The sequence below is a fragment of the Pogona vitticeps genome, chromosome 7 (genome assembly GCF_051106095.1).
Source record: "Pogona vitticeps strain Pit_001003342236 chromosome 7, PviZW2.1, whole genome shotgun sequence".
Taxonomy (NCBI): Eukaryota; Metazoa; Chordata; class Lepidosauria; order Squamata; family Agamidae; genus Pogona; species Pogona vitticeps.
Window position 1 is genome coordinate 21,968,882 of NC_135789.1, and position 26,401 is coordinate 21,995,282.

Genomic DNA, 26,401 nt, shown 5'->3' on the forward strand with positions numbered 1-26,401 from the left:
GAGTCACATGGGCCATTTCCTGGAAGCATGGTGAAGCTGTTTCCCATCATAAAGCCAACGGTTCCCCCAGCCCCATTCTCATCTATTCTGCAGAGCGGCGCCCACCAGGATCTCCCCCAGTCCTGCTGAGCTGGAGATGTTTCCTGAAAGTGTGGTTTATTTGTAATGAACCAGAGAAATCTGGTGCTTCTCATTTGCGGCTGATGTTCGAAGTAAGAGAATTTAAAGAAAGGTTTGGACGCAAAGCCAGGTAAATCCCATATGGCACTAGCACCAAGCAACAGAAAGGAAGGTGGGGAACGAAAGTCTTCCCATCATGTTGTTGTTGTTTAGTCGTTAAGTCGTGTCCGACTCTTTGTGACCCCATGGACCAGAGCACGCCAGGCCCTCCTGTCTTCCACTGCCTCCCGGAGTTGGGTCAAATTCATGTTGGTCGCTTCAATGACACTGTCCAACCATCTCAATGCCACTTCCATCTGTAATAAACCAATAAAAAAACTCACCAATCCCGTATCCATCACCGGAGGTGGCCTCCGTGCTGTCTGTTGTGGAGACAAACTTCACCGCAAATTATCTGCAGTACACAAATATAGCAGGTATAACTGATGCCACTGGAATTGTGTAACTACAACAGCTACGGAGTCCGGGGCTTTGTAATTTGGTGAGAGTGTCAGATCGCTTTACTAAAATTCCTCCATCTTGTAGTTTTGAAGAATGAGCTGGATTCCGGATGGCACCTACATGGTAAATCACATGTGCACCCCCAGAATCGCCAGGAAACAGAATATCTTTTTCTCTCTCTATCACATGTCAACTTTCTATGTATAGTGGAAACATCTTTGTGATGGTAGAAGTGCATGTGATCCAAGCATTCACAATTGTCTTTATATTAACCTTCCGATTTAACTTCTTTTGCATGGTTTTAAAGGGTTTTATTTATTCAAAAACAAAAATGTATAAGAAAAAACAAAGACAATGTAGAATATGCACACTGTAATATTGACAAAACAATGATACGTACATTTCCTTATTTGCCCTCCCCTCCCCTCAAATTACATTTATTTACATGGGCGGGGCCTTCCTTAATCATCAATTTTTAACGGCTGTGCTGCTACCCAAAAGGAACAGAAAAAAAAACCTACCTCTGTTTTTAGTCTGAATCCTCCTCTGTTGACTCAGATGACTTGTGAGGACTTTTCCCAAGTTAGTTTTAGAACTGGAAGTCTCTGAACCATTCAACTGGCATGCTGGCTGGGAGAGGGTGGATGCTTTGGAAAGTAACTTTTCCAAGCTCTCCCTGCTGCAGACTTGTTCCAGGAATCCTCAGCATTGGATCCATCGTGTTGCTTTCTGGAATTGAACTGGATGCTATAGAACTACTTGTAAGGAAGTGCCACCTCTTTAAGGGTTAAAAGCCATAAAGCTGATCTGCTCTCCTGTAGCTTGTAAATTAGCTTGCTCCTGTTTTGTGATTGGCTGTCAGGAGTTCAGCACCCGCTTAATTTGCATTCTGACAGCTTGAACAGGATGCTTCTGAAGCAGAGAGATCTTTTCTTCCTTTCTGAATGGGGACCACTGGAAAGCCGTTAATTTCTGCATGCAACCAAAAATATGTTCTCTAGGGAGGGGAAATCCCATACCAGAAATACTGTATGATCAGTATTGTGGTAGTAAATTCTGAGTGCAGGTGCACAGTTATGTTTTTCCCCAGAGGGAGTTGTAGTCCAAAAAAACATAACCCCCTTATGCACTAATTCACTTATCTGCAGTCTGAAAATATTAAAAAGATGAAAAGAAAAATCCTAGAAATATATATTTCTAAAGATGAAGTTACCAGAACTGGCCACGAGAGGGAGCCAGAGATCATGCTATATTATATATAGTATTTATTGTTAAAATAGGTTTTGCTATAATCCGCATTTTTCAGCATCTGCAGGGGGTAGCTTGGAACTGATCTTCTGTGGATACAGGGTATCCCAAGTCGTATCTTTACCTTTGCTGTTCCATTTCATTTCCAGCTGCTCTCTGCCCAGCTTCATTTCTCCTCCCTCATCTCCATTATTCTCCTCTAAAATTCATCAATCCAACAAGAGAGGAGAAGGATTTGTGGTTGGAAACAGTTGCTTCCTTTTTAAAACTGAATCAAAAATCTGTCTCTCTATGAAAGGGAAGGCCAAGACCAGCCTGTTTCACCTGGGGGAGGCTCAGTCTGCCCCAGTTACTGGGGAAAAGTTACTTTCCGCGATAACCATGCCAAGAAGCTCGCGTTGCTACCATCATGGCTGGGGGTGTTCTGAGAAACAATCATTTTACCAGTTCCTGGCTTCAGACCCCTCCTGCTCAGTTTCCTTCTTGGCCTCCGTTTCCCATCATCCCCGACCAGGTATCGCAAATGGATGGCAGATAATGGGAGCGACGGTTTGTAAATGTCTGAAAGGCTGCAGGTGTTTCAGCCCTGTGCACTGAGGATGTTTTCAGCCAGAGGACGGTTGTTGTAAAGAAGGACGCGTGGCTAACAGAGACTAGATACTGCTTCCTGACGTGAGAAATAGCTACCAACGCAATGAGACCTTTTTTTAATAAATGCAAATATGTCATCAGGTGTCTCCACCACCCCAGTTTCTTAGCACTTGAGTAATCTGGAGCATTTCTTGGAATGTTACCATTTAAAAGGAACTTAATGACATTACTCATTCTCTACAGCCAGGATAATGATTACCGTTCCCATTCCCCAAGTAGTTTGTTACATTGTGGTTTCTCTTTGCATTTTGTTGCCATTATTCCCTTGATAGGAAAATACAGAGAAATACAGTACTCTTTGGTTTCCCCCTAGCGGCCAATTCTGATAGTGCACCTTGGAAAAAATTATAAAAAGACAAAACCAAAGACCGTTTCCCTCGTCAGTTATGATTTATAACAGAATAGGGTGGAACCTGAATTAAACCTGTGCGAAAATGCCTTTGAAAGTAACTTTTGAAATTGACTACATGTTCCTTGTTATATGTCAGCAACTTGGGCGTTACTCTTTATACCTACAATTACTTTGAGATTAATTTCTTCATTTGTTACAAAAAGGAACTAATTATGGCTAACTATGTGACTTATAACTAATTACTTCCATGCTCTGATCTGGAGAAATAATTTGTTCCTGCCAAGATAAGAAGACAATAGAAGGGAATTGTGTTGGGTTCCTGGCCACCCCTGTTCTTTGGAGTCCATGGCTGGTCTTAGCAGATGGGTGATAACAGTCTCATTAAGCCAGCAGGACTGGAGCGGGACTCTGGATCTGGTGTACACACAACTATATACACGCACACAAGAGACCAAGGTGGGTGCGGCTGTCCTCGTTCCCAAGACCTCTCCGCCACAATGGTTCCGTTCCAGTCAAAAGGTTTTGGACACAAGCTCAGCCTCTCACAGCTAGTTCTGGCCTGTGGGAAGAAAAGAAAAAAAGCAAGAAGCAGGTGTAGCAACTCAAGAGTCCAGCATGGCAGGGTCCAATCCTAAAATAACTCAAGAAACAGTGTGTTTTTAATTAATTACATTTTAATGGATGCATGACATAGAGAAAGGTGCCCACCATTAAGCCCAGCTCAGCCTACAACGTTCAATATTTGTGGCTGAGACAGCTGGCCTTATGGTTAGGGACAGTGAGGCCTTAGATGGCAGATTTTTGCAGGGGTTAGAAGAGGAGAAGCCCCCCCCCTGTCCTTCTTCTGAGGCCCTTTATGGGAGAACAGAGCTGTGTGGAGAACTCATAGGTTTTGTACTCTTCCCCCTAACCCCTTCAAGAAAGGCAGAAGGCCATACACGGGTGGGTTGGGGCCTGTGTGGCTACTGGAGACATGCCACATAGGGAGGCAGGAAGGCTCTTTGCAACCAACCTCCGGATCTCAAAATACCCCAAAGCTGCCCTTTTGGAAAACTGGAAGTGACCTCCTGTACTCTTCTGGTTTGGCAGTGGAGGTGGGTGGGGGCAACTGGATGTTCACAGGAGGAGAATGTGGGGTAAGTTTGTTTTTTTCCTGACCCCCTGCAGTCGTCTGCTCCTGCCCTGTCCCTCTTGCAGAGCTGGAAAGAAGACCCGGCTGCCAATTTAGCTGGTTTCTGTACGTGGCATTGAAGGAGAAGCTGTCTGGTCCTTGATGTCTGGCAGCAGAATGTTAAGGACTGGCCCCGTCCAGTCCAGGTTCCTACAAGGAATCTAGCAAGACGCGTTATACTCATTAGCAGATCCTCATTTATAACAGGAGTAGGCCATGCCCCCCCCCCAACGTCTACCTCTGTAATTGTAAAAATCCCCTTGTGCCCGCTAGGAGGCATAGGGTGATTCTGCCATGTTCTGAGGGCCTCCCAGGACCCCTGGGCTCCAGATGTAAACTTTAAATGTGTGTGTGTGTATGTGTGTGCTTTCCTGGACCTAGAGATGGTCAGGTGTCACAGCCTCGGGACCTCTGAAGACTGCCTGCCGCTGGCTGGTCATAATGAAGACCAGAAGCTTGAGGTGCGAGAAAAGAACCTGGAGGGAGTAGGATTCTCCCAGTGGTACCCCTCTCTTGTGTCCTTTCATGAGCCTGCACAGAACCCCTAAGGAGGCCACCCACGTGGACCTCACCTTCCGGCACATCATAGCAAGTGGCAGAGTGCGCCCGCGTCTTCCGAGTGGTCACAGTTGTGGACATTCCAGCGGATGTGGGAGCAACGCAGAAGGGAGGACTCGTCTCCTTTGCACTTCAGATTGTCGAGGAAAATGTAGCCCGCGCCAGGGCCGTACCGGGCCTCTCCCGAGGCGGCTAAAGCCCGTCCACAGCCAAGTTGCTGGCACACCACTTTCACGTCCTTGATGTCCCAGGCGTCATCGCACACCGTCCCCCACTGAGAAAGGTAGAACAACTCCACCCGACCTTCGCAGCGGTGACTCCCGTTGACCAGCCGCAGGAAGCCTGCAAAAAACGGCGCGTGGCAGAGTCACGATGATGAGCGAGGGGAGGTTCGCTTTCCCCATCTGCCCCCCTCAAACCCATGACGGGATTTTCAGCAAAAGGGGGTCGACAAAGGATACAGCTTGGAAAACTTGCATTTTTTTAAAAAAAAAATGATAACCTCTAGAACTCCCTCCAGCCAGTATGGTCACTGAAGTGAACTGCCAAAACTTTGGACTGATCAACCTACGACTCCCCATCTGAGCAGAGAGGGGTGTCCTTCTCCCATCTCTCTATGTATTCCATCACCTCCAATAGAGAGATAATTTCACATTGATTTCTTATACGGGCATGGCAAGCCATAGTTTGTGTCAACCGTGGTTTGGTGGGGATTAAGCCAGAAATTATACAGCATATCACCAAACCATGGGCTGCCTTCACTGTTTTTCATCTCTTTCTTGTTTGCCCTTTCCCTCATCTTTCCATTTGGGATAGGCAGGCAGGGGAACAAGCCAGGGACAAGCCATGATTGTCAGTTCAGGCATCACAACAAGCCATGGTTTAAACAAGTCAGAGTTCTTCCATCAAACAACAGCTCACTGTGCTCATATGGCAGTTTGCAGCTGATGGACAAACCATGGCCTGTGTACAGGAATGGATTCGCACACTGCGACCTGTTTGGTTTAAATGAAGCACACCATGGTTTGCCATGATGTGTGAACATGATTCGAGGGGATGGGAATTTAATCATTTTCATTCCCAGCTGGAGAAAGGGAAAGAAGTGTTCGATATGTACAGCATTAAGGCCGCCCAGTCAGGAGGTGAACGTGCAGCAAAGATGCAAACACTATCTTACAGGCGTTTGGGCCAACCTGTAAGGGTCAATATCCTGCCCCTGAGACAGAGCCAAAGATCATCACATACTCAAAAAAGCAAACTAACCAAAAAAACAGAAGTTGTTGGAAGTTAATATCGGTATGTTGTGTTTTTTTTAATGAATCTGACGTGGGAATCTGGAGGCCAAACGGGAGTTCACACCTCTTTCTGCCTTGAAGCAGGCCTGGAATAACAGAGTGTTAGAGGAGGAGCCAGCTGACCCGGGTTCAAATCCCTGCTCAGCCCACGGCAGCTCACCAGGGTCACCCTGGGCCATCCGCAGCATCTCCTCCTGGCCTATTGCCTAGAATTGTCTTGAGGATACAGCGGGGAGAAACGTCGCTCTCCAAGCCACCTTGATTTCACTGAATCGTTGCAACAAATAAATAAAAAACAACAGCAAAGTCTGTCCTGTGAGGCAGAGGTGTAACGAAGGGAGGGATGGCTGCAGTGTTGACCCCGGGGTTTCCAAATTTAGAAGGTGCTCCCTCTGCCTGCTTGCCTTAACCAGAGACAGCAGAACAGGACCTGCTTGGGGGGGGGGGTGGAGGCAGGTTGCACCCGATCATGTGCTCTGTCTACACACCACTAGTCCCAGGAGCCAAAATGGCTACTTAACAGCTTGGCTCGGTGGCCACCCAGAGTCACCCCCCTCGCCCTGTACCTACTAAAAGTTTTGGGGAACCTCCACGGGGAGCCCCTGACCCAGCATGCCACCTACCATCCTTGGGCCGTGTGGTGGTTGGGGTCATCGTGGCAAAGCTGTCCTCCGGGAAGGCTTCTCCTCTTTCGCCTGCACCTGAGCAGAGAAGAAGAAAGGGGGGACGCGTTGAGTAGCGAAAGGAGATGTCTGGAAAGGGACCCCTAACAAGCCCCTCTCAAAAACACACGCACCATGAATACTGTATATAAACCGGTGACCCAGAAATATATTTATTTATTTAAAATATTTTTACCCCACCTTTCTCTTTAAAAGGAACCAAGATAGCTCATTCCATGCATCCAAATATATAGTTTCCTGTAGATTCTATATATGAAAATTAACCTGGCAATACATTTATCTGTCTTAAAGATGCCAAAAGTCTCTCTCTCTCTCTCTCTCTCTCTCTCTCTGTTTGTTCCTTTTGTTATTTAAGGTCAGTTACATTTTCGTTTTAAAATTACAAGCACAGCAAAACACTATCCACATTTCAGGGCCTTGTCTTGAGAAAGTCTGGAATCAACACATCAGAATACTGTAACTGGATTTTCATACGCTGTTTAAAAATACACCCAACAATATTTTGCATCTCAGGCTTTCGAAAATGTCCCAAGCCACTGTGGTGCGGCCGCGGAGGGCTGGATTAGGACCTGGGAAATCCAGTTTCTCATGTCCACCTGCCCGGAAACCCTGAAATTGACTGATTAAAAGCAAGACTTATTTCGCTTCTTCTTAGGGAACCTAGCAAGATTTAAAATGGGCCAAGAAAAAAAAAGTATTATGCTGAACCAGACTGAAATTGGTTCCCTCTTTGAGAACTGCAGGATATCAACAAAATTATGAAAAGCGTAAGAGAGACAAAATGCACACTCACTCTACACAGCAGTGAGTGGGTGTGCAAGCAGATGGTCTCTCTCTCTCTCTCTCTCTCTCTCTCTCTCTCTCTGTGTGTGTGTGTGTGTGTGTGTGTGTGTGTGTGTGTGTGTGTGTATGTGTGTATGAGAGAGAGAGAGAGAGAATCACCCACCTACCCCCATCTTCAGCCCTCTCTTTCCTGCTGATCAGAAGATGGATAGTGGGTGGAGGTGCTGATAGGGAGGATGAATGAGGGAATGAGGGCAAAGTCTCACATCAAAGCTTAGAAAGTTACTTTCAAAAAGCAGTTACTTAACAGTTACACATACAACCTCCCCCCAAGTACAGTAGTTTGTTACCATTATAGTTAATGGAGGGATAATATTTTGTTTTCTCATTATTCAAAAGAAACTGGATTTGTTAACTTGCTATGGGAACACAAGGCCTTACATTTCCTACAAAAGTAACTACAAAACACTACAGTTACATACTCAAAGGAATGATATTATTCCCCATGACAATGCAATAATATTTGTGAATTCTTGGGTGCACCTAGCCTATATAGCCATGGCCACTTGAGACCACTTAAAGAGTTAATGCTCCCTCCTATGGAATCCTGGGCTTTGTAGTTTAGAGAGAGACACAAAATGATACCCTGTAGGTCAGTAGAATGTCCACGGAGCTCTTAGCAGATAGGTCCCTCACCAAACCACAGAGCCAAAGATTCCCTAGGACATAGCCACCCCAGTTAAAGTTGTACAAAAGTGCTGTGGTAGCACAGTGGAAAGTTCCTTGATTTGATCTTATACAGTTCAGACCAAAACCCAGAATGGATTTGTCACTCCCAGCTTCTGTTTAATAACCTCTGACAAAGGAGGGCCCACCATCTTCTAAGGCAGTCCATTTCACTGTCGAAAAACTCATACTGTCAGGAAGGTCTTCCTAATGTTGAATGGGAACTTCCTTGCTTATGCTGTAGTTTGAATCCATAGTATGGATTCCATCTGTTCAAGCAGCTGAAAGCAAGGAGGCGATTCACAACTATTTCTGCTCTCCACCTTCCACATGAGAAAAACAGGGTCTTCAGCTGTTTGAAGATGGACAATATTGACTTATCATGCATTCCAAATAAGTCAATATTAGCAGTATTACCTTTTTATAAGGTAAATTGGTTCACCATACTGCAGTTTGGGTGACCTTGGGAAAGATGGAGGCTAAGAGTGGAGGGCTCATATAATGCTGCCTGAAGAATTTGTCACAGAAGTGAGATTCAGACCGAGGACTTCCTGATTTGCTGCTCAGTCTCTGAACTGCAAATCAGTTCTTAGTTCCTCTTAGGTCCAAAGATCAGGCACAAATGAGAAGGAGCTCGCTTAACCACTCTGAACACACTCAGTTTCTGAAGATGATGTTGGGTTGAGTGTGGTTAATATTTGAATCAGAGATGCCAGGGAATAACTAAGTGATGTGTTGGGAAGAGATTGTAGCCATGGAGCTTAGTGAGTCCAGTTTTGCATGGATATTGAGTCTGCTTCTGATTTTAGTCTGAACTTTACAAGGATTCTCCAAGAGGTAAGAGGCAACTACTATGCCTGCCTGAGTGTGATGACTTTCCCCTTCTCTTCTGTGACTTTTCTGAATTACAAATAAAGCACTTCATTATGTGGAAACCGTGGGATCTGTGGGATGAAAGGAGGATGTCTTTCATTACTGAAGATTACAGATAGTATTTGGGCGGTGGTGTTTTTTTGCTTTACAAGCCCCATAATTTCCCATTCTGGGAATTCTACCTGACTTACACATGCTTTACAGATATCTAAATGTGGCTCATCTGAGAGTAAAGGCTTTGAGGCAGAACTAGGCCTAGTACCACCGAACTTCCTGATCAGAAATAAAGTTCCCAGCTAGCACTGAGGCAGAAACAGGAAACTCGGGTGGAGCTAGGCTTAGCTAAGTTCAAGGCGTTCCAAGTGAAGCATTTTCTCCCTTGTGAGCCACATTTAGGTGTTGGTAAAGCATGGGTGAGCCAGGTAGAAATCCCAGAGTGGGGAATCATGGGATTAATAGTCCAAGAAATGTCATCTCTATCAAAGATCTCCCCCTTACTTATCTGGTGTTGGTTTTCTCTAAAGAAAGATTTCCTCCTTCCATCCTGTGGCTTCCACGCAATGGAACGGAGAGTTCACAGGTTGAGAAAGTGATGAGAACGAAGGGGGAAGTCTTTAATTGCTGAAAATCTCCCCCTGCCATCCGCGGGTGTGTAGTTAGGCTAACAGGATTTGCCCCAGAACGCTCTGGATTCATGCCCCAGCATGTCCAGGTAGGGCTAAGAAAGCCGGTTTCTGCATCTCGGCATCCCCGGGAAAGCGAATCAGTCTCTCGCAGTGCGCATCTCACCTCGGCAGATGACCCCGGCATCTTCGTGGTGGCCGCAGTTGTGTTGCCCCCACCCTAGGTTAAAGCAGTCGGCCAAATCCGCCTCCACGCCGGTGCAGTCCACGTTATCCAGGAGAATGGGGCCAGTGCCATAGCCAAAGTATCCCAGGACGGTGGCCACCACTGCCGAGCCGCAACCCACCTGCCGGCAGACTACCTGGGCATTGGGGAAATCCCAGTCATCGTCACAGACGGTCCCCCAGCTGTCCCCATAGAGGACTTCCACCCGGCCTTGGCAGCTGCTGTTTCCGTTTGCCAGCCTGATGCCGCCACCTGCTGGTCAGACGGGGGAAAGGCACAGAAATCGATTTCTTTAAAGTAAAGAAATCGCAAAACACTGATCCTTGTCAAACCGTTATCACACATCTTTTATGTTGGTGCAGAGTTTTCTCCAGCTATTCCTCCAGCAAAAAAAAAAAAAAATCTGGATGGCCCTTTTCCAAACTGCAATAACATGAGGGAGGTCAGGAAGAAAGAGGGAGGCTGCAAAGAAGGAGGGGGTGAAGGGAGAAAAACTTCCTCAAGGTCACCCGGATGACTCAAGGCCTGGACGGGTCTCAGACCACTGCACCGCATTCTCTCTCTTAACTCTGGAACATTGGGATTATTCCACTCCCTGTTTGTTCTTGAAAACAGTGGCAAAAGCTCTGAAGGAAACATCCTATGCTTGGATTTTCATCCATCCCAAATTTTCATGGCATGAAAAGTTAACTTGAAATATGGTTCTTTGGACGTTGTGGCAGAGGCCTGAGGATCAAGGTCACCCGGTTTGAAGGAGATCGTTATCAAACAGTTCTCCAAATTCCTCAAGGCAGCTCAACATTCATCTTATCTCACATTGTACACCCCCCCCTTTCCCCCCGCTCACATTCAGCAACTTTTCCACCTTTCCAAAACCCTGGTTTATTTTTGGTTCGACTTGGTAGCAGGAGGGGGGAAAGTTTAGCCTTGTGGCAATTAGCAAGCATCTAATGCACAATGATTCTGACTGTTGGCGTTCTTAGTGGCTTTCAATTTTGGGAGCTGTGGGAAGGCCGAAAGCGTGAATTTCTTACGCTTCTAGTTTGTTTGTTTTTTCATATCAGCTACACTATGACCTTTACCAGAGTTTAAAAAAAGAACTGGCTGCTAGTCGGGCCAGCAGGTGGATTCTGGAAAATGCTGTCCAAAAAAAAGAGTAAATTTTCTAAGATGACTTCTACGTCATGAAGCACGCACACAGACAACTTGCCATCACAAGGAACACCTCCCAGAGATGGAAAAGATCACTCTTTCAAACTCCTTTGTTTATTATTATTATTATTATTATTATTATTATTATTATTATTATTATTATTATTATTATTATTATTATTATTATTATTATTATTATTATTATTATTATTATTATTATTATTATTATTATTATTCCTGCCTCAGCATGGATACTGGCCAAAGTGGCTTTGTGATTCTGGGAGGCATATGTCACACAAGTAACTTCTCCCACCTCTGAGAGGATCTAAGCATACAACCCTCAGCGTTATCTCAAATACTCTCAGGAGATTTCACGTCTCCAAGGAGGATCACAGCACAACATGCCAAAGGACACCAAAACTTACTTCTTTTTTCCATCAGGAGAAGAGTGGAAGTCATCAAGATTTCCATCTCAGGGGAAGATTGGCTGACTCTTCCATCTGTGACTACAAAGACACACCCTGTTAGAACAGTGTTGCCAACGGCACCCCAACAGTTGCCAATTAAACACCCTTGGAAAGACAATCGGGGTGAGGATGATCGGGGAAAACCGAGGGACAATCAGCTTGTGTTTATAGGCAGCCAGCACACGAATACTCCAGTGACGCCATCCCCTCAAAGCTCCATTCCTGGGCCACCTGACTTGCAAATGAAGCCTGTGTTTGCCTCCCAACAGCCAATTGCGAACCAAAGCAAGCCGATCAGCAGCTTGCAATGGTGATTAAAGCTCATGAGAGGAAAAAAAACAGGAGTATTCTGCACGTCACAATGGTGGGATTTCTGAATGCAGGAATCTGCTTCTCTTTTAGCTGAAACACCAAGGAAGAAACTCCAAAGATCATTTACTTCATGCACCCCTGGGAGTACACGGAGTAGTGGAGTATGCTAGGCTGGGCCGCTATCGTTTCAATGAAACTCTCTCAAGATTGGACTAACAGAAGAGATCCCACCAACTTCAGCTTCTGCCAGCTGTAAACCATCTGTAGTGGGGGTTTTCTTGCTCACCTGTGGCCGTGTCAGTGAAGGACTCCTTGTAGTTATGAACTGCTGAAGTAGTGATGACAGATGCTGTTGTTGTCCCAAGGCCTGGAATGACAGAACAGTGGAACAGATGCATCAGATGTAGAGTAGGTCCCTCATATCTGTGGGAGATCAGTTCCAACCCCCACCACCACAGATGATGAAAAATGCGTATTATAGTGAATGCTATTTTAATTGCGAATGCTATACATAGCATGGTCTCTGGCCCCCTCTACTGTCCAGTTCTGGTACTGTAACTTATTTCGAAATATTTATTTCTAGGATTTTTCTTTCAATATTTTTCAGACAGTGAATAAGTGAATCAGCAGATACTGATCCCATGAATAAGGAGGTCCTACTGTATTTCAGAAAAATAAAAAAAATGCATCACATATATATTGGCGACAAACCGCCGCCGTCCCCAAACAAATCCTGTTATATCTGAGTTCTGAGTCAGGAGCCTTTTCTCCTTGGTAAAACTTCAGCCTCAGAAACAGCAGTTTGTTCAAGAAGAACTGACCTCAGCAAAATCCCTGGCATGTCATCAAGGGTAAGCCAAGAGTTGATTTACGTTCGTTTGTTCTTCTGCCTATTGTCAGGATGTACAGATCATTAATGTTTTGAAAGGCCCTTTGAACATCCATGACCTGTGCTACTTGACGATTCACAGTTTCATGGCCTGTGCTATTGCCATTCTGAAATGAATCTCATGCCAGTGTCTCACCTCACCCGACGCCCAGTTCCAGAATGACATATAGGTGCACCCGTGGCCTGAATACAATACTCCGTGTGTCTTAGGCAGTGGATCATGTGATCCCCAAAATCTCACCCTAAACTAGATCTCTTAATCTGTCCTTGTAGTCCTTACCTATTATTTCCTTATTATTTGATAGATTGATTGGGTTGCTTTTATACCCTGTCTTTCCTCTAGTGAACTCAAGGCCGTGTGTGTGTGGCTCTCCTCCCCTAGTTCATCCTCACAACAACCCTGTAAAATAGTTCAAGGTGAGACGAGGTCACCCAGTGTATTTCATAGCCAAGGGGAGATTTGAACCCAGTGCATTTCATAGCCAAGGGGAGATTTGAACCCAGTGCATTTCATAGCCAAGGGGAGATTTGAACCCAGTGCATTTCATAGCCAAGGGGAGATTTGAACCGGAGTCTCCTGAATTGCAAGCCAATAGTCTTAACCACAACACAAAAACCAGTCGCCGGTGAGTTGGACTCCTTTCCTCCTGCAAGTTCGAGATTGCAAACTTGTGGCCCTTGTTATCTCCACTCCGTCCTCACAGCCAGCATTTCCCTCCCGCTGCTGAGCCACCCTGGCCACCTCGCTCACCCGAGCAGACGACGCCGGCGTCCTCGTGGTGGCCGCAGTTGTGGATGCCCCAGCCCAGGCTGTAGCAGGCTGAGAGGTGCGGCTCGCTCCCGTCGCAGTTGACGTTGTCCAGGAGTATCCGCCCTGTGCCGTAGCCAAAGAAGGCGTTGGTCCGGTAGTCCACGGCGCGGCCGCAGCCCATCTGCTTGCAAACCACTCCGGCGTCACGGAGCCCCCAGTCGTCATCGCACACGGTGCCCCAGTACCCTTTGTAGAAGATCTCCACACGGCCCTGGCAAGCATTGACCCCATTCACCAGCCGGAGGCTCCCATCACCTGGGGCAGAAGAGAGGACCATAGGGAAATTCTGTTATCATCCTACCCTTCTCGGAGAGGGAGGAGAGAGAGAGAGAGAGAGATACTTTTTCTTTCTGTCTTGGCAGAGCAATCACTGGGATGTCAGATCCGAAAGACAACTCACTGCCCCTCAAGAAAACACACACCCCCAAGCCACCAGAGATGTTGGCGAGTCCTTGGATCCGAGCTCAAACTCCAGGTCCGAGTCTTCAGGTCTCGGTCCTGAGTTCAAGTCCTCATTCCAAGCCGCTCCACCTCCTCCTCCCAACCAGCCCCGTTCTCCTCCCCCCTCCTCTTTGATCCCTCCTGGGGCGCCCTAAGGAGACCACCCTTACTCCAAGGGGCCTGATGAAGAGTCCGAGGAGGGCCCTTCAATGGCAAAGCTCTGACACGGCACCCCAAGAGACAAACCCGTCCCCCAAACCCGTTCCCCCATTCAGCTTGATCTCGTGAGAAGAGGGGACGAGCTCGATTTTGTGGGAGGAAGCCAAGCTCACCATCTTGGAAAGGGGCAACCAGTCAAGCTTCCCCCCCATCCCCACTGCTTACCTCTTCTATTTTTTTTTTCAAAGACTCAGGCTTCACTCGCGACTCAGACCTGTTTTTTTCCAAGTCCCATTTTCAAGTCCCTGTTATTTTAATGGAGACCTGGCAGGTCTCCATTAAAATAATAGGGACTTGAAAAACATGACTCGGAAAATGGGTCCAAGTCTTTGAGTCGAATTGGAGTCCTTTTTAAAAGAAAACCTGAGTCAAGGTGTAGGTGGAGGCTACTTACTTTTCCCGTTTTGCCGGAAAGCTGTGGCCATCTTAGTGATGGGGCCTCTCGGTGCTTCGGTAGGGAACAGCTCTGAAAAGGGAACCAATAAGGAAATGTGAGCCACGGCATGGCCAGATGTGCAGTGGCAGAAGCCCACCCCGATACAGACCCTCCTTATTTTAAAGCAGGCTCAGCAAAGCGGCTCAAAAGCTCGGCCAATCTGTTCTGAGAATCCACTTTTGATGGATTTAATATGGCAAAGCTATGAGACTGGGATGGTCTGATTTGCCTTCCCCCCCCCCTCCCCATTGACTGCATGACAGAAAAACCCATGTAAATCAGGCCAGACTTTTCCCTGCTCTGATCTGTAGTTTTCCCCCTCTGCTGCTGGGACTTCTACTTTTTTAAAAAGACATTAGATCCATTCACATTGGTTCAGCCTGTGCAATTGCTTGAACCGATGCAAAAAAATGCAGGCAAGGATGCTAGTGGTTGATGTGATGGTGTAGTGGCTGGGGGGGGCATTGTAAAAATACTGGAAAGGCTAGATCTTTGCAAATAATTTGATTAAAATAAAGTGATCTTTTAAAAAAAATTGGTGCTAGCACAGTTGCACTAGGGCAGCTAGATATTCTTCCTACACACACACAAAGAGAAAGAAAACAACAGGAAGAAATTGCCACTTGAACCCTGTTTACAGCTTATTAAGGTAGTTATCATGTGGCTGTGCCTCCTGAAAATCAGGAGAGTTACAGCAGTGTGCAACATTAAGAATTTGTTTGTTTGTTTGTTTGTTTGTTTGTTTGTTTGTTTGTTTGTTTGATTGATTTATATCCCGCCCATCTGGTCTATACGACTACTCTAGGCGGCTGCAAACAAGGCTACCCTCCGAATTTCCTCCTCTCTACCCCTGTGTGGCCAGTTAACATGAATGTACCAGGGAAAACCTGACTTTCCAGGTGCGGCTTTGTAGTGAATCAGTTCATTTTTTTCTCTCTCCATGTGTAGTCACACCTACCTACCTCCCCACCAAATCCCAGCACAACCACTTGAACCCAGTGGGCCCAAACCTTTGTACCGTTACACGTGACCGCCACGTCTTCATAGTGGTAGCAGTTGTGGATGCCCCAACCGAGGCTACTGCACTCGCTGAGGGCGGGCTCCCTCCCCTTGCAGTCCACGTTGTCGAGAAAGATGGGGCCACGCCCTTGGCCAAAGGAGAGGGTGGCCGGCATGGCAATGGCACGCCCGCAGCCTAACTGGCGGCACACCACGTTGGCATCCACGATGTCCCAGTCATCATCACACACTGTGCCCCATGTGTTGTTGTAGAGGATCTCCACGCGGCCCTGGCACCGGCTGCGCCCATTCACCAGCCGTATCTCTGGGAGGAAAGAGGACTCTTATCAAGGTGGCAGGAAAGGAGAGACAGCCATAAGTACCCGGATAACTGTGTGCCGAAAGGGGGAAGCAGGACTCAAGAGGCTTACTCCAGACATCTTTGCTTTGTTTTAACTAACATGATGTTTTTTTTTAACTAGATGAGGGGTAAGCAACTCCCAGATGTCTGGTGGAGGGCACACATTTTCTTCCTTATGTTCATAGAGTCCCAATGACATCCACAATTCCCACCTCACATTATATTTTTCTTAGATATTTTTTTAAAAAGTCTGAACTCCCTAGCACCCTCTGGTGATGAAATATATATATTTTTTAAAAACCACTGAATAGCCTATCTGGGGGAACAGCTTCCAAATTCACCACATCTCAAAAGCAGGCTTAATCTCTCTTTCTCTTTCTGTCAACAAACCTCACCCGGAATTGACATCTGTGCAGCCTCAGCGCCTCCAGCTGTAACAGAAAAGAGCAGGATTAAAGGGACTATGGACATTTTTTTAAACATTTCAGACCCCACACCCTCGTGCCTTGCACCTTGTCTAACACAGTACTGTACTGTAGAATCCTAGAATCAAGGGGCCTATACAAGCTATTGAGTCCAACCCCCAGCTCAGTGCAGGAATACCAGTCAAAGGATATCTGCCAAGGTGGTTGTCTGAATTTCTCTTGAGGGCCTCCAGCACTGGAGCGCTCACCAGTTCCCAAGGTCATACGTTCCATTGTCGTACTGCTCTAACAGTTAAGAACTCTCCCCTGATATAACCTAATAGCGGGCCACACTTTGTCCACAAGGGCCACCCATGTGGATCGGTGGATGCTGTGAGCAGTGGTGGTTCTTGATGCTGCTCACAGGCCAATGAGCATGGCCAAAGCAAGGCCTCGACCCACATGGGGCCTGAGGGCTCATACATAAATACAGAGCCCCATCACACAAGCCTGGTTGGACCTTGATCCTGTCCTCAACCATCACAGTCTCACAACATTTTCGAGTGGAAGCAGGCAGATGATGCGGCAGAAATGGGAAATCCATGATTTGTGGCACTTCTGTGTTTCTCCTCCACTCCGTCCGCTGTCCCCCTCACCCCCATCATCAGGAAAAGGAAATCTGTTCATGAAGCCACCCACATTTTTGCGCTTCTCACCGTGATGCAAAGTTCTTAAAGGTCTTTAAATCAACATGTTGACTGGGGGCGGGAGGGATAAAACAATGGCTCTATTGGGTTTGGAAAGAAAGGCTGGCAAAATTGATGCAAGGACCTCCGTTGCTGATGAACCTTGTGCGCCCCCCCCCCCGCGGAAGCCAACAAGTCTAATTCTGTAGGAGCTGCGATTTTATCCCAGGTTTTAATCCCAATTTAGGAGACCCTATCCAATCGACTGAACCATTTCAATGTGCTGCACCCCAACCTGGAAATAGTTTCAGCCCTTTGAATAGGTGCTATAAAGTGCGGACTAAAACCCAAGGCGGCTTCACAAAGCCTATAAAACTGGCGTCGCCCGCCTCAGCCACCTCTTCCGATCTTGCCCCACCAACCGTCCTCGGCAGATGATCAAAAAAAACCTGGGATAAAATGCCTGGTACCTGCTGAGTCTTGAAGACAGGGCTGCAAATGGCCAAAGCCTTACAAAAGTCAAAGCACAACATGTGCCTGCTTTTCTTTCTGTTCTTCCTTATTCAGAAGCTGTTCAGAGCAGAACATTTAGCAGCATGAGACCCGTTTTAGGGAAACATGGCCTCAGAAGAGGGGTCTTCAAGCCCAATGAACAGGACTCTTCAGAGCTTGATAGGGTGGACGATCTGCCCAACCTCACAGATCCCAGACTCTTGGGCCCCCAGGAGCTGTGGATGGTGGGGGGCTCAGTGGCCATGTCTGAGAAGGTGAGACCCTTGGGAGTCTAGAAGACTGATAGCACAACCACTGCTAGGACGCCCCGTGGCTGCCATTACTGTCTTTGTTGCTTTTATTTGTGTAAGGAATTTGGTGCATCTTATGGATGCATGTTATTGGCAGTAAAAATAGAGGGGTCCTCTCTGGCTCCTACTACTACCCAATTCTGTTACTACATCTTGGAAATCTTTAGAAAAAGACAAAGTATAAGAATACTTCTTTTGCCGGATGGAATTTTTGAACAGAATGCATAAAACTGGAAACATTCCTTTAAAAACATCTGCTGAAATGCCGTCCAGAAGCAACTCTCAAAAGTAACTAACTGTTACTTTTTATACCTAGATAGTGTAGAGCAACTTTTCAATGACTTCCTGCATTATTTGTTACCCACAATGGAGCGAGATCTGGGTAACTATATGACTTGTAATTAGTTACTTCTGTGCTCTGGGCATTGCATTTTGATCTGGAGTGCAGCATATGCTATAGGACTATGTCATCCTGCTTTGAAAGTGGTTTACCAATCTTAGTAAATAAAAAAAGAGACTTAGCTTTCCTTCTGGCCGCCGAGCTCCCTTCTAAAGGAGCTGCTCACCTGTCGGGAAGAGGAAGAGGAGAGGACCCAGCCTGGATAAGATTAGGCAGGCACGTGGTACCCAAAATCTGGGGCTCTGGCGTCTCGTCCTGTGTCCTGGAAAAAGACCAATGTTCATTTCTGCTTCTCACAAAGGGTGTCCTGAAGAAACCACCACAAAGCCACACCTGAAAAGGAAAGGATGACAGAACATGAGCATCCCTGTTTCCTAATTCTTATTTTAACTCGCTTTTTCTTTTATAGTTAGACATTACAGTAGGACCTCCCCCCAGTACAGTGTCTACGGGGGATCTGTTCCAAGTCCTCTCCCCAATGGATGCCAAAAACGACAGATAAAAGCTAATACTATACTGTACAGTACATAGCATGGTCTCTGGCTCCTCTAGTGGCCGGTTCTGGTAATTACATCATGGAAGTACATGTACAGCATTTCTGGGTTTTTTCCTTTTAATAGTTACAGACTGCGGATAAGTGAAACCGCTGATATGGGAATCCTCCTGGATTTATATTTCTGCCTGCCTTTTCTCTGATGATTGAAAATAGTTCTTCATAGCTCTTTTCTGCCCCAGTTATTTTCACAACAAAGTAGGTTATGCTGAGAGGGAATGCTTGGGCCAACGTTACCCAAAGGACTGCATGCCTTGACACTCGGACGGCACTCCCGCCCATTATGATAAACACCCCCTTCTGGATCAGAGCAGTTTTGGTCCAAGGAGAGGCCCGAATTCAACAGAGGTGGGAGGCTACGAGGGTGCAGAAGTGGACCGAGAGATTATTGTCTTTCTTTCACATAGTTCTAGGACTTGGGGAGGTATCAAGTCATTCAAAGAAAACAAAGTAAAGGTTGGGTTTTTTCCCCCAATTCCACACCCTGCAGAATTAGTTTCACCAAATTTGCTTCGTGAAATAAAAAGAGATGCTTTTCAATGGCTTTAAAAGGAGCTTGGATCAATCCTCTGGAGATCCACTCATGCAAGAGCCTCTGGATCTGGTCGGCAGGTTCCTCATGTTTGCACAACGTTCCCGCAACGGCGTGCATTTACGTGTTGCACAGAAATGCCTGGTTCAAGTGGAAATCGATTGGCAAAGGAGCATCTCACGGCTTGGCCTGCAGCAAATTGTATCTACACTGGTTTCTTAATTTGTGACATTTGCAGGCATTTGGGGCCATTATGTATATCTTGTTTTTTCTGTGTTCAGTAATCAAGGGTGAGGACTAAAGTTTCAGGACATGCTGTCAAGTCGCACCCGGAGACCCAGAATTTCCCCCCACTTAGGGTGCAAGGGTGCTGTACGGCAGCAGACAAACAGCGCGGTGATCTCGGAAGCTGAAAAATAATCTAGTCCGTAAGTTTCTGCGGCTGAATACACCATTCATTCATCATGGTGCGAGACTTCTCGGCAAATAATGTCAGCTTTTGTCCTGAATGGCCCTGCCTGCTCCCCCCCCCCCCGCCATTCGCTGAGCAAAGCAGGATGATGGCAGATGAGATGGCTCTTTGAGCCAGCAGCATGTACCTTTCCTGGCTACAGGAAGGTGTACAGGTTTGCTCAGATTTTGTTCCTCCTCTTTCTGAGCATCCCCATGTGGGATCTCTGCCATATGGAGAACCTTCCGAATCTCTTGTCCACTGCTCTTGCTAAGGGTGGGTGGAAGACTGAGATGTGTCATACGGGGATAGATAGTTCTAAAACTTCTGATTTGGAAACTCAATTCCCTAGGCTTTTTCTTATACATGCCGCAGCCAGGTATAGTGGCACCTTCGTTTCCACGAAGGCATGGCGGATTGCTCCTACCTTCCAAAAGCCAAACCGCGCAAGCTTTCTGCAATCCTCAGCAAGCTTTGCCAGACCTCTGCTGTGCTGCTAGCTAAATGACCACGCCTTTGCTGAACCTCACTTGCCAGACAGCCAATTCTGGGAACCTAAATTTAGAGCGGCAGAAATTATGCACCAATTCTGAATTGGACTGAATTTTCAGAGGGGACCTCGGCCATAATCCTGTTGCACAGCTCCGCCTCCATAACGGTAATGATGTCATTGTCAGTACCAGATTGCTGCTAATAAAGCCTTCCCTTTTCTGTTCTGAGGTACATGAGAGTGTGCACGGCCCCAGAGGTGCATCTATGAGCTGTGGGACTTTGGGATTTGTCTGCCTCATGCTTATGGCCTCCCCCCCCCAACTTCACACGTTTCAATCCATAATTTGCTATCTTTATTTATTCATTTGTATCAAGGCATTGCCCAATTTAAAATTATGTATATACAGCAGGAGCCCTGCACCCACAGAATCAGTATCTGCTCATTCACTTATCCACAGTCAGAAAATATGGGAAGAAAAATTCCCAGAAATATGTATTTCTAACAAAGATGTTACCAGAAATGGCCACTAGATGCTATAGACCAGAGTTTGCAATACAGTACTGTAGTCTGTGTTTTTCAAAATTCATGGGGGTGGGAGTGCTGGGACAATCTCCCGTGGATACCGGGGGCCTACTGTATATGAAATATAGGTAAAATAAAAATCAAATTAAATTGGGGGATTGGGGAGACATGCTAATTTAGACCAAGCCGCTCCCAGGTTGCTTGAGGAGGGACAGGAAGGGGATAAGATATGACGCCACTCTCTTATAAGATATGACACCACTCTCTGGAAGCATCAAAGATGTGACCCTTTGCCACACAATACTTGGAGAGGGACAGAAATGGAGTTGGCCCCTGTTCTACTCTACTCAGCATTTTGGCCCAGAACCCAATGGTATGCAGTAGGCCAAAGTCAAGCCCACCGATGTCATCCGTTCCGCAAAGGATTCCCACCCCAAGCTGGCCCTGAACTCCCGTTGTATGACCAACAACTTCCAGCTGCATTACAGCTGCCAGGAACGGCAAGGCAGAGCACAGCTTTGTCTAAGTTGAGTTGTTGTTGTTTTTCCTCCTCCACCCTGACCCCCTTTCCTTTTATGCTGTGTCCTTTCCAGGGAAAGTTTGAAACCAAGGAGTGTCTCACAGTTAATCCGTGAAAGCTGCCTGAGCACTTTCAGGGGTGGGGGCTAAAGGGCAGAAATGGTGTAAATAATCAAAGAGGGCTTTAGGAAGTGACGTGGATGCCACATTGAATGGCCCAAGATCCCGCGTGGGAGGTCCCTTTGCTCTTTTGCCGCCTGCGAATGCTTTGATGCATTTTCATCTCAGCATACAGCCGTTGGTTAAAAAGCCACCAAGCAGAGTGGCTTGTTTCACTGAAGGTGCTGCCTCTGCAGGATTGAACCCAAAGTGCAAATCCTGTGCTCTCCCATTTGCACAGCCTCAGTTTACCCATCTGTATAGCAGGAAGACTATGAAACCTCCCCACAGCATCCGTGTGCAGATGGCGGAGAATAAAAACTGGGTGGCCACAGTGTGAAACTCTTATTACGTCCACATTATTGACCAGAGCTTGGAAATGTGGATTTTGGGGGTGATTAAGGATCCCAGAGTCTGCCAGTCAGCATGGTCTGAGTCTATGCTGAGGGAGGATCCTGGGATTTATAGTCCATAAAATTCACATTTCCACGCTCTGGTGGTAATCAAGCAATATTTTCACTGAAGAGACCAGCTGTTTGGGATCAAGACCTCTGTTGCTGTTATCTGAATGCAACACTGCAATGGGATGGAAGGATGATGGAGATATTTCAGAGAGCTATCAGAGTAAAAACACAAGGAATCTCGTCTGACGTTTGGTCACCCCAATGAGAGTATATCTGCTGAACCCATTGAACTTACCTATGTGTGGACTCGCTAAGTTCCTGTATTCAGGGGCTAGAATCCTGCTGCTTAGCGTAGTGAATCGCCTTAGGCAAGGCCCATTGAATCAACAGGGATTTGGGGAGGCCCCTCCATCCCATTGAATCAAATCAGCCAGCTATAACTGCAGCTGCACAGCAAGTCACAACTAGAGTAGACCCCTTTGAATTATCAGAATGTATGGAGAAGCTGACTCACTAAATCCCATTCATTCAGTGGGCCTACTCTGCAATCAACTATGCTAGAGCAACAGGTTTTTGGACCTCATGTCCCAGTCAGAACATCTTCCTGGTGTTTAGTTGAACCCCAGTTTTCTTGGGATTTCAACTCATGGGTTCAGGAGCTACCTGCTGAAAGGAAAGGGGGTTAATTCTCCTCCTTTCTCCCTTCGGTCAACTCTTCAGAGATATCGCCCCTTAGTGATCTCTTTCCCCAGGTTAAATATATCCATTTCTGTAAACCTTCCTTCGTTGGACCTATTCATCACATCCTTCTCCATCTGGGTCTGACCTCCTGTAGACATACTTCTCTGGGGAAACGTACCTATCTTAAACCCAGTGTGTACTCCTTTAACAAGGCAGGGGAGGGAGAGATATTCAGTCTGGATGCTGATCCCTAGTGATCAGAAAGAATGCAGCACCCTTGCCAGACTAGTACTCGGGTATCAATACTCACTGGATACCCATTCTAAAGTGGGAGATGTAGGATCAAACCTTCTACCCAGATAAATCTGCTTTCCAGACCCATCCAGTCACCTCTGTCAAGATAGGATTTTGAATCCTTCCGTGGACAGATCGCTCACAGTGATTATTAAAAGCGTAAATGGTTTTGAAAGAAACGTCGGGGCCGAAAGTGTCATTTCAAAGCACCAGGCACAGAAAAGCACCAAGGAGGTTAACCTTGTGCGTGAATCCTCCTTTGTCTAATTTGCTGACTGTGAAGCTTTCAAGGGGTTATGATGATGATGATTGTTGTTGTTGTTGTTGTTATCCACTATTCTGCACGTAAAGCTCCCAGAATCTCCCCAGGGTTCATGCTGGCTAAGAGGTGTTACAAAAATTACATACCTTTCCACTCACTGCTCTGTCTTCTCCTCTCCAAAAACACGCCAGGATGACATTCCCAAAACTTAATCTTTGAAGAAGAAGCAGAGGAGAGAAGCCGTTTGTGAGCCGGGGATTATTAAAAAAAACCAAGCAAACAAAGCCAAAGAGAGAGAAATCCTTCTTGCTGCCAAGACGCCAACCCTTTTCTTCCTCTTCCCCTTTTTCTTCTTCCCCCTTTTCTTGCAGTGGACCCGGAGGCATGGAGAGGAGACGTCCCTCATCCGTCAAGTGTGCGGTTCCATCCTGCCCTTGAGATCACTCTGTGGAAGCATGCGCCCGCCAGGGACGGAGGAGCCCAGCGGTTAGAATCCTTGCCGGTGGCTAGCGGGTCAGGGAACGAGCCTCGCTCATCTTGGTCCCCATTCATCGGCAGGTGGAAGGAAGGAGAGGAGGGAAACTCAGGCAGGACTGCTTTAAAGATACATCCTTCCCGGGAGAATGGATCAGGTTTCCAGAGAGAGGAACAGAAAAGCGAAAGGTGTTTGCCCCAGGCTGCTGATAGAAACTGGAGGGTGGTTTGGCAACTCACACCAGAAGAGATCTGTTGTTTTCTGCTGAAGCATTTTATTACCCTTTAAGAATGGAGGGGGGGGGAGATTGTCTAAGTTAGGAGGAAGTCAGTAATGATGATTTGGCTGTAGCTGCCTTGGCCGAAGGCCTTTACCTGTCCCGTGGTTTCAACATGCGAGCAGAAAGAAAATAAGGAGAACTTTCTTTGCATCTCTCCCTCCCTCCTTCTCTCTTCCCGTCTCCTCTTTGCTTTCACCTGCCGTGCGTGGCTCGGAAGTACAGCCAAGGCTCCTGTGGCCGGCGTGACAGGTTTGCAGGTAACCTGCAGGTGCGATTTCTGCTGCAGGTTGGCGGCAAACCGGAGCAAACCCGCTCTGAAGGCCGCCAAGGCACAGCATCTTAAAAAGCAGAGACACCACCTTGTCAACAAAAGTCCACATAGTCAAAGTTATGGTTTTTCCAGTAGCGATGTATGGAAGTGAGAGCTGGACCATAAAGAAGGCCGACCACCGAAGAATTGATGCTTTTGAATTGTGGTGCTGGAGGAGGCTCTTGAGAGTCCCCTGGACTACAAGGAGAACAAACCAATCTATTCTGAAGGAAATCAAACCAGAGTGCTCACTGGAAGGACAGATCCTGAAGCTGAGGCCCCTATACTTTGGCCATCTCATGAGAAGAGAAGACTCCCTGGAAAAGACCCTGATATTGAGAAAGTGTGAGGGAAAGAGGAGAAGGGGACGACAGAAAACGAGATGGTTGGACAGTGTCACCAAAGCTACCAAAACAAATTTGAACAAACTCTGGGAGGCAGTGGAAGACAGGAGGGCCTGGCGTGCTCTGGTCAATGGGGTCACGAAGAGTCAGACACGACTTAACAACTAAACAACAACAAGGCGCACCCAGGAAAAATGGAGTGGAATACGAAGGGGATTTGGTGGCTTCTCCTGATATGAGCCAAACTGCGGTTTATTAATGGCACCAAGGTGCCGGAGGGCTTCCCTTGTGGACAGCCTTATGAGAGCATCCCCAATTTGGACCAACCTTGAGGTCTATCAGAACAGGAGAGAAAAGCTAGAGTGGGAGAAAACCACAAAGACATAATGAGGATGGCACTGTCAGCGCTTTGCCCCAGGGCACCAAAATTTAGAGGGCGCCAAAAAAATTCCAGCATTTCAAACCGTTGCGGGCAGAAGGTGGCACTTCCATTTTAAGTGACAGGACTTCTGCTTTTTTTCAAAAGGCGATTTGCAGCTTTAAACAGGCAGGAGATGTGTCAGCCTTTAAATGGCAAGTCATGGATCTTTGGGCTTTGGTGGGGGGTAGGATCTGTGCTCTCCACCTCTGTTAAGGGATATGAAAACCAGCAGAGATATGGAGAACAGGGATTGGATGGGGCATGGCTCGAACCCTGGCCTGACCCCTGAACTGGACTGGTCCACCCAGTCATTGGTCCTCCTTGGGATTCTCGTTGGCACTGTCCCTTGACCTCAGCCCATCCACAAGAGGACGCCTGTCCCAGAAGCAGGTTTCTGAGCTTCCCCACACACACACACCGCTAGAACAAAATGGCCTTTGTTCAGCGTTAATCTGCTTTGCGAGGGGGGAAAGTGCAGCCGCGGCTGTGGCCGTCATGGCAAGGCAGGAGAGGGGCGCGGGAGAGCAGCCCAAGGACGCTCTGTTGAAAAGGGGCGCTCGGTGGTGCCAAGCACCTTCCGCTGGAGACCCACAACTCATGCCAGGGGGTTGTGAAGGAAGATAAGAAATCTCTCTCTCTCTGCTAAAATGCACGTTCTCCGGCTCGTCTTCCTTCTGTTCGAACCGTTTTGGGGCTGTTTGGAGAAGCCATGATTTCCTGCCCTGGTCCCGGAGAGCTGCCTTGAAAAAGTAGTTAGCTACTGTTCCCAGGAGTTTAAACAGGTAGTTGTTGTTAGGGTTGCATCTTTGAAAGAGAGACTCTTTTCCATTTCCCAAAAGGGATGCTTATTTGTTTTAAGGAAGCTAAAGTACTGCTGCAACCTGAAGCAGTACTTTAACAATAAATATTACGGGCTGAAATCCTGTCACATAAATTATGCCTATGAAAGGGTGACAATATTGTTGGCAGGGGGCAATTTTTCGTAATTAAAAACTTCCTCACCCCATTCCATGGTCTCTCCCTCCCTCTCGCTCTCTCTTTCTGTCTTCTGTATCATTTTGCAGGCTGCTTTGAGGGAACTGAAGCTCATGCTGCTAAAACAAGTAAAAATTAAAACCTCAAACATTGCACATCAAACGGTAAGAATAACTGAAAATTCATTTGGGATTAAAAAGATTCAAAAACCTATGTGATCCCTTTCATCACATGAAAGCCATGGTAGCCACGAGATGGGAGGAGGATGTTTTTGATTGCCAACCACTGCCCCCTGCTGGTGAAGTCATCACCCTGCTGCAGGCATAAGTTTCACAACAGAGTTTAATCTACTCCAATGGTTCCCAACCTTGGGTCCCCAGGTTTTCTTAGATGAAAACTCCCAGAAGCCTTCGCCACTCACTGTGCTGGTCAGGATTTCTGGGAGTTTTAGTCCAAGAACACCCTGGAGACCCAAAGTTGGGAACCACTGATCTACTGAAAAATTTAAATTACATTGCAAATGGAGTGAGATTCTC

General features: G+C 46.8%; 1 protein-coding gene across 1 annotated transcript; it reads right to left on the reverse strand.

The window, feature by feature from the left end:
* Window positions 1-907: 907 nt before the first annotated feature.
* SSC4D (scavenger receptor cysteine rich family member with 4 domains) lies at window positions 908-25,001 on the reverse strand. Its single transcript, XM_072978259.2, has 12 exons — window positions 23,207-25,001; window positions 18,357-18,523; window positions 16,293-16,328; window positions 15,556-15,861; window positions 14,496-14,567; window positions 13,382-13,696; window positions 12,028-12,108; window positions 11,388-11,468; window positions 9,751-10,062; window positions 6,520-6,597; window positions 4,616-4,943; window positions 908-3,431 (listed from the first exon to the last, which is right to left on the reverse strand). The coding sequence occupies exons 2-11, from the start codon at window positions 18,472-18,474 to the stop codon at window positions 4,627-4,629; spliced, it is 1,716 nt and encodes a 571-aa protein (XP_072834360.2). The 5' UTR covers window positions 18,475-18,523; window positions 23,207-25,001; the 3' UTR covers window positions 908-3,431; window positions 4,616-4,626.
* Window positions 25,002-26,401: the final 1,400 nt, after the last annotated feature.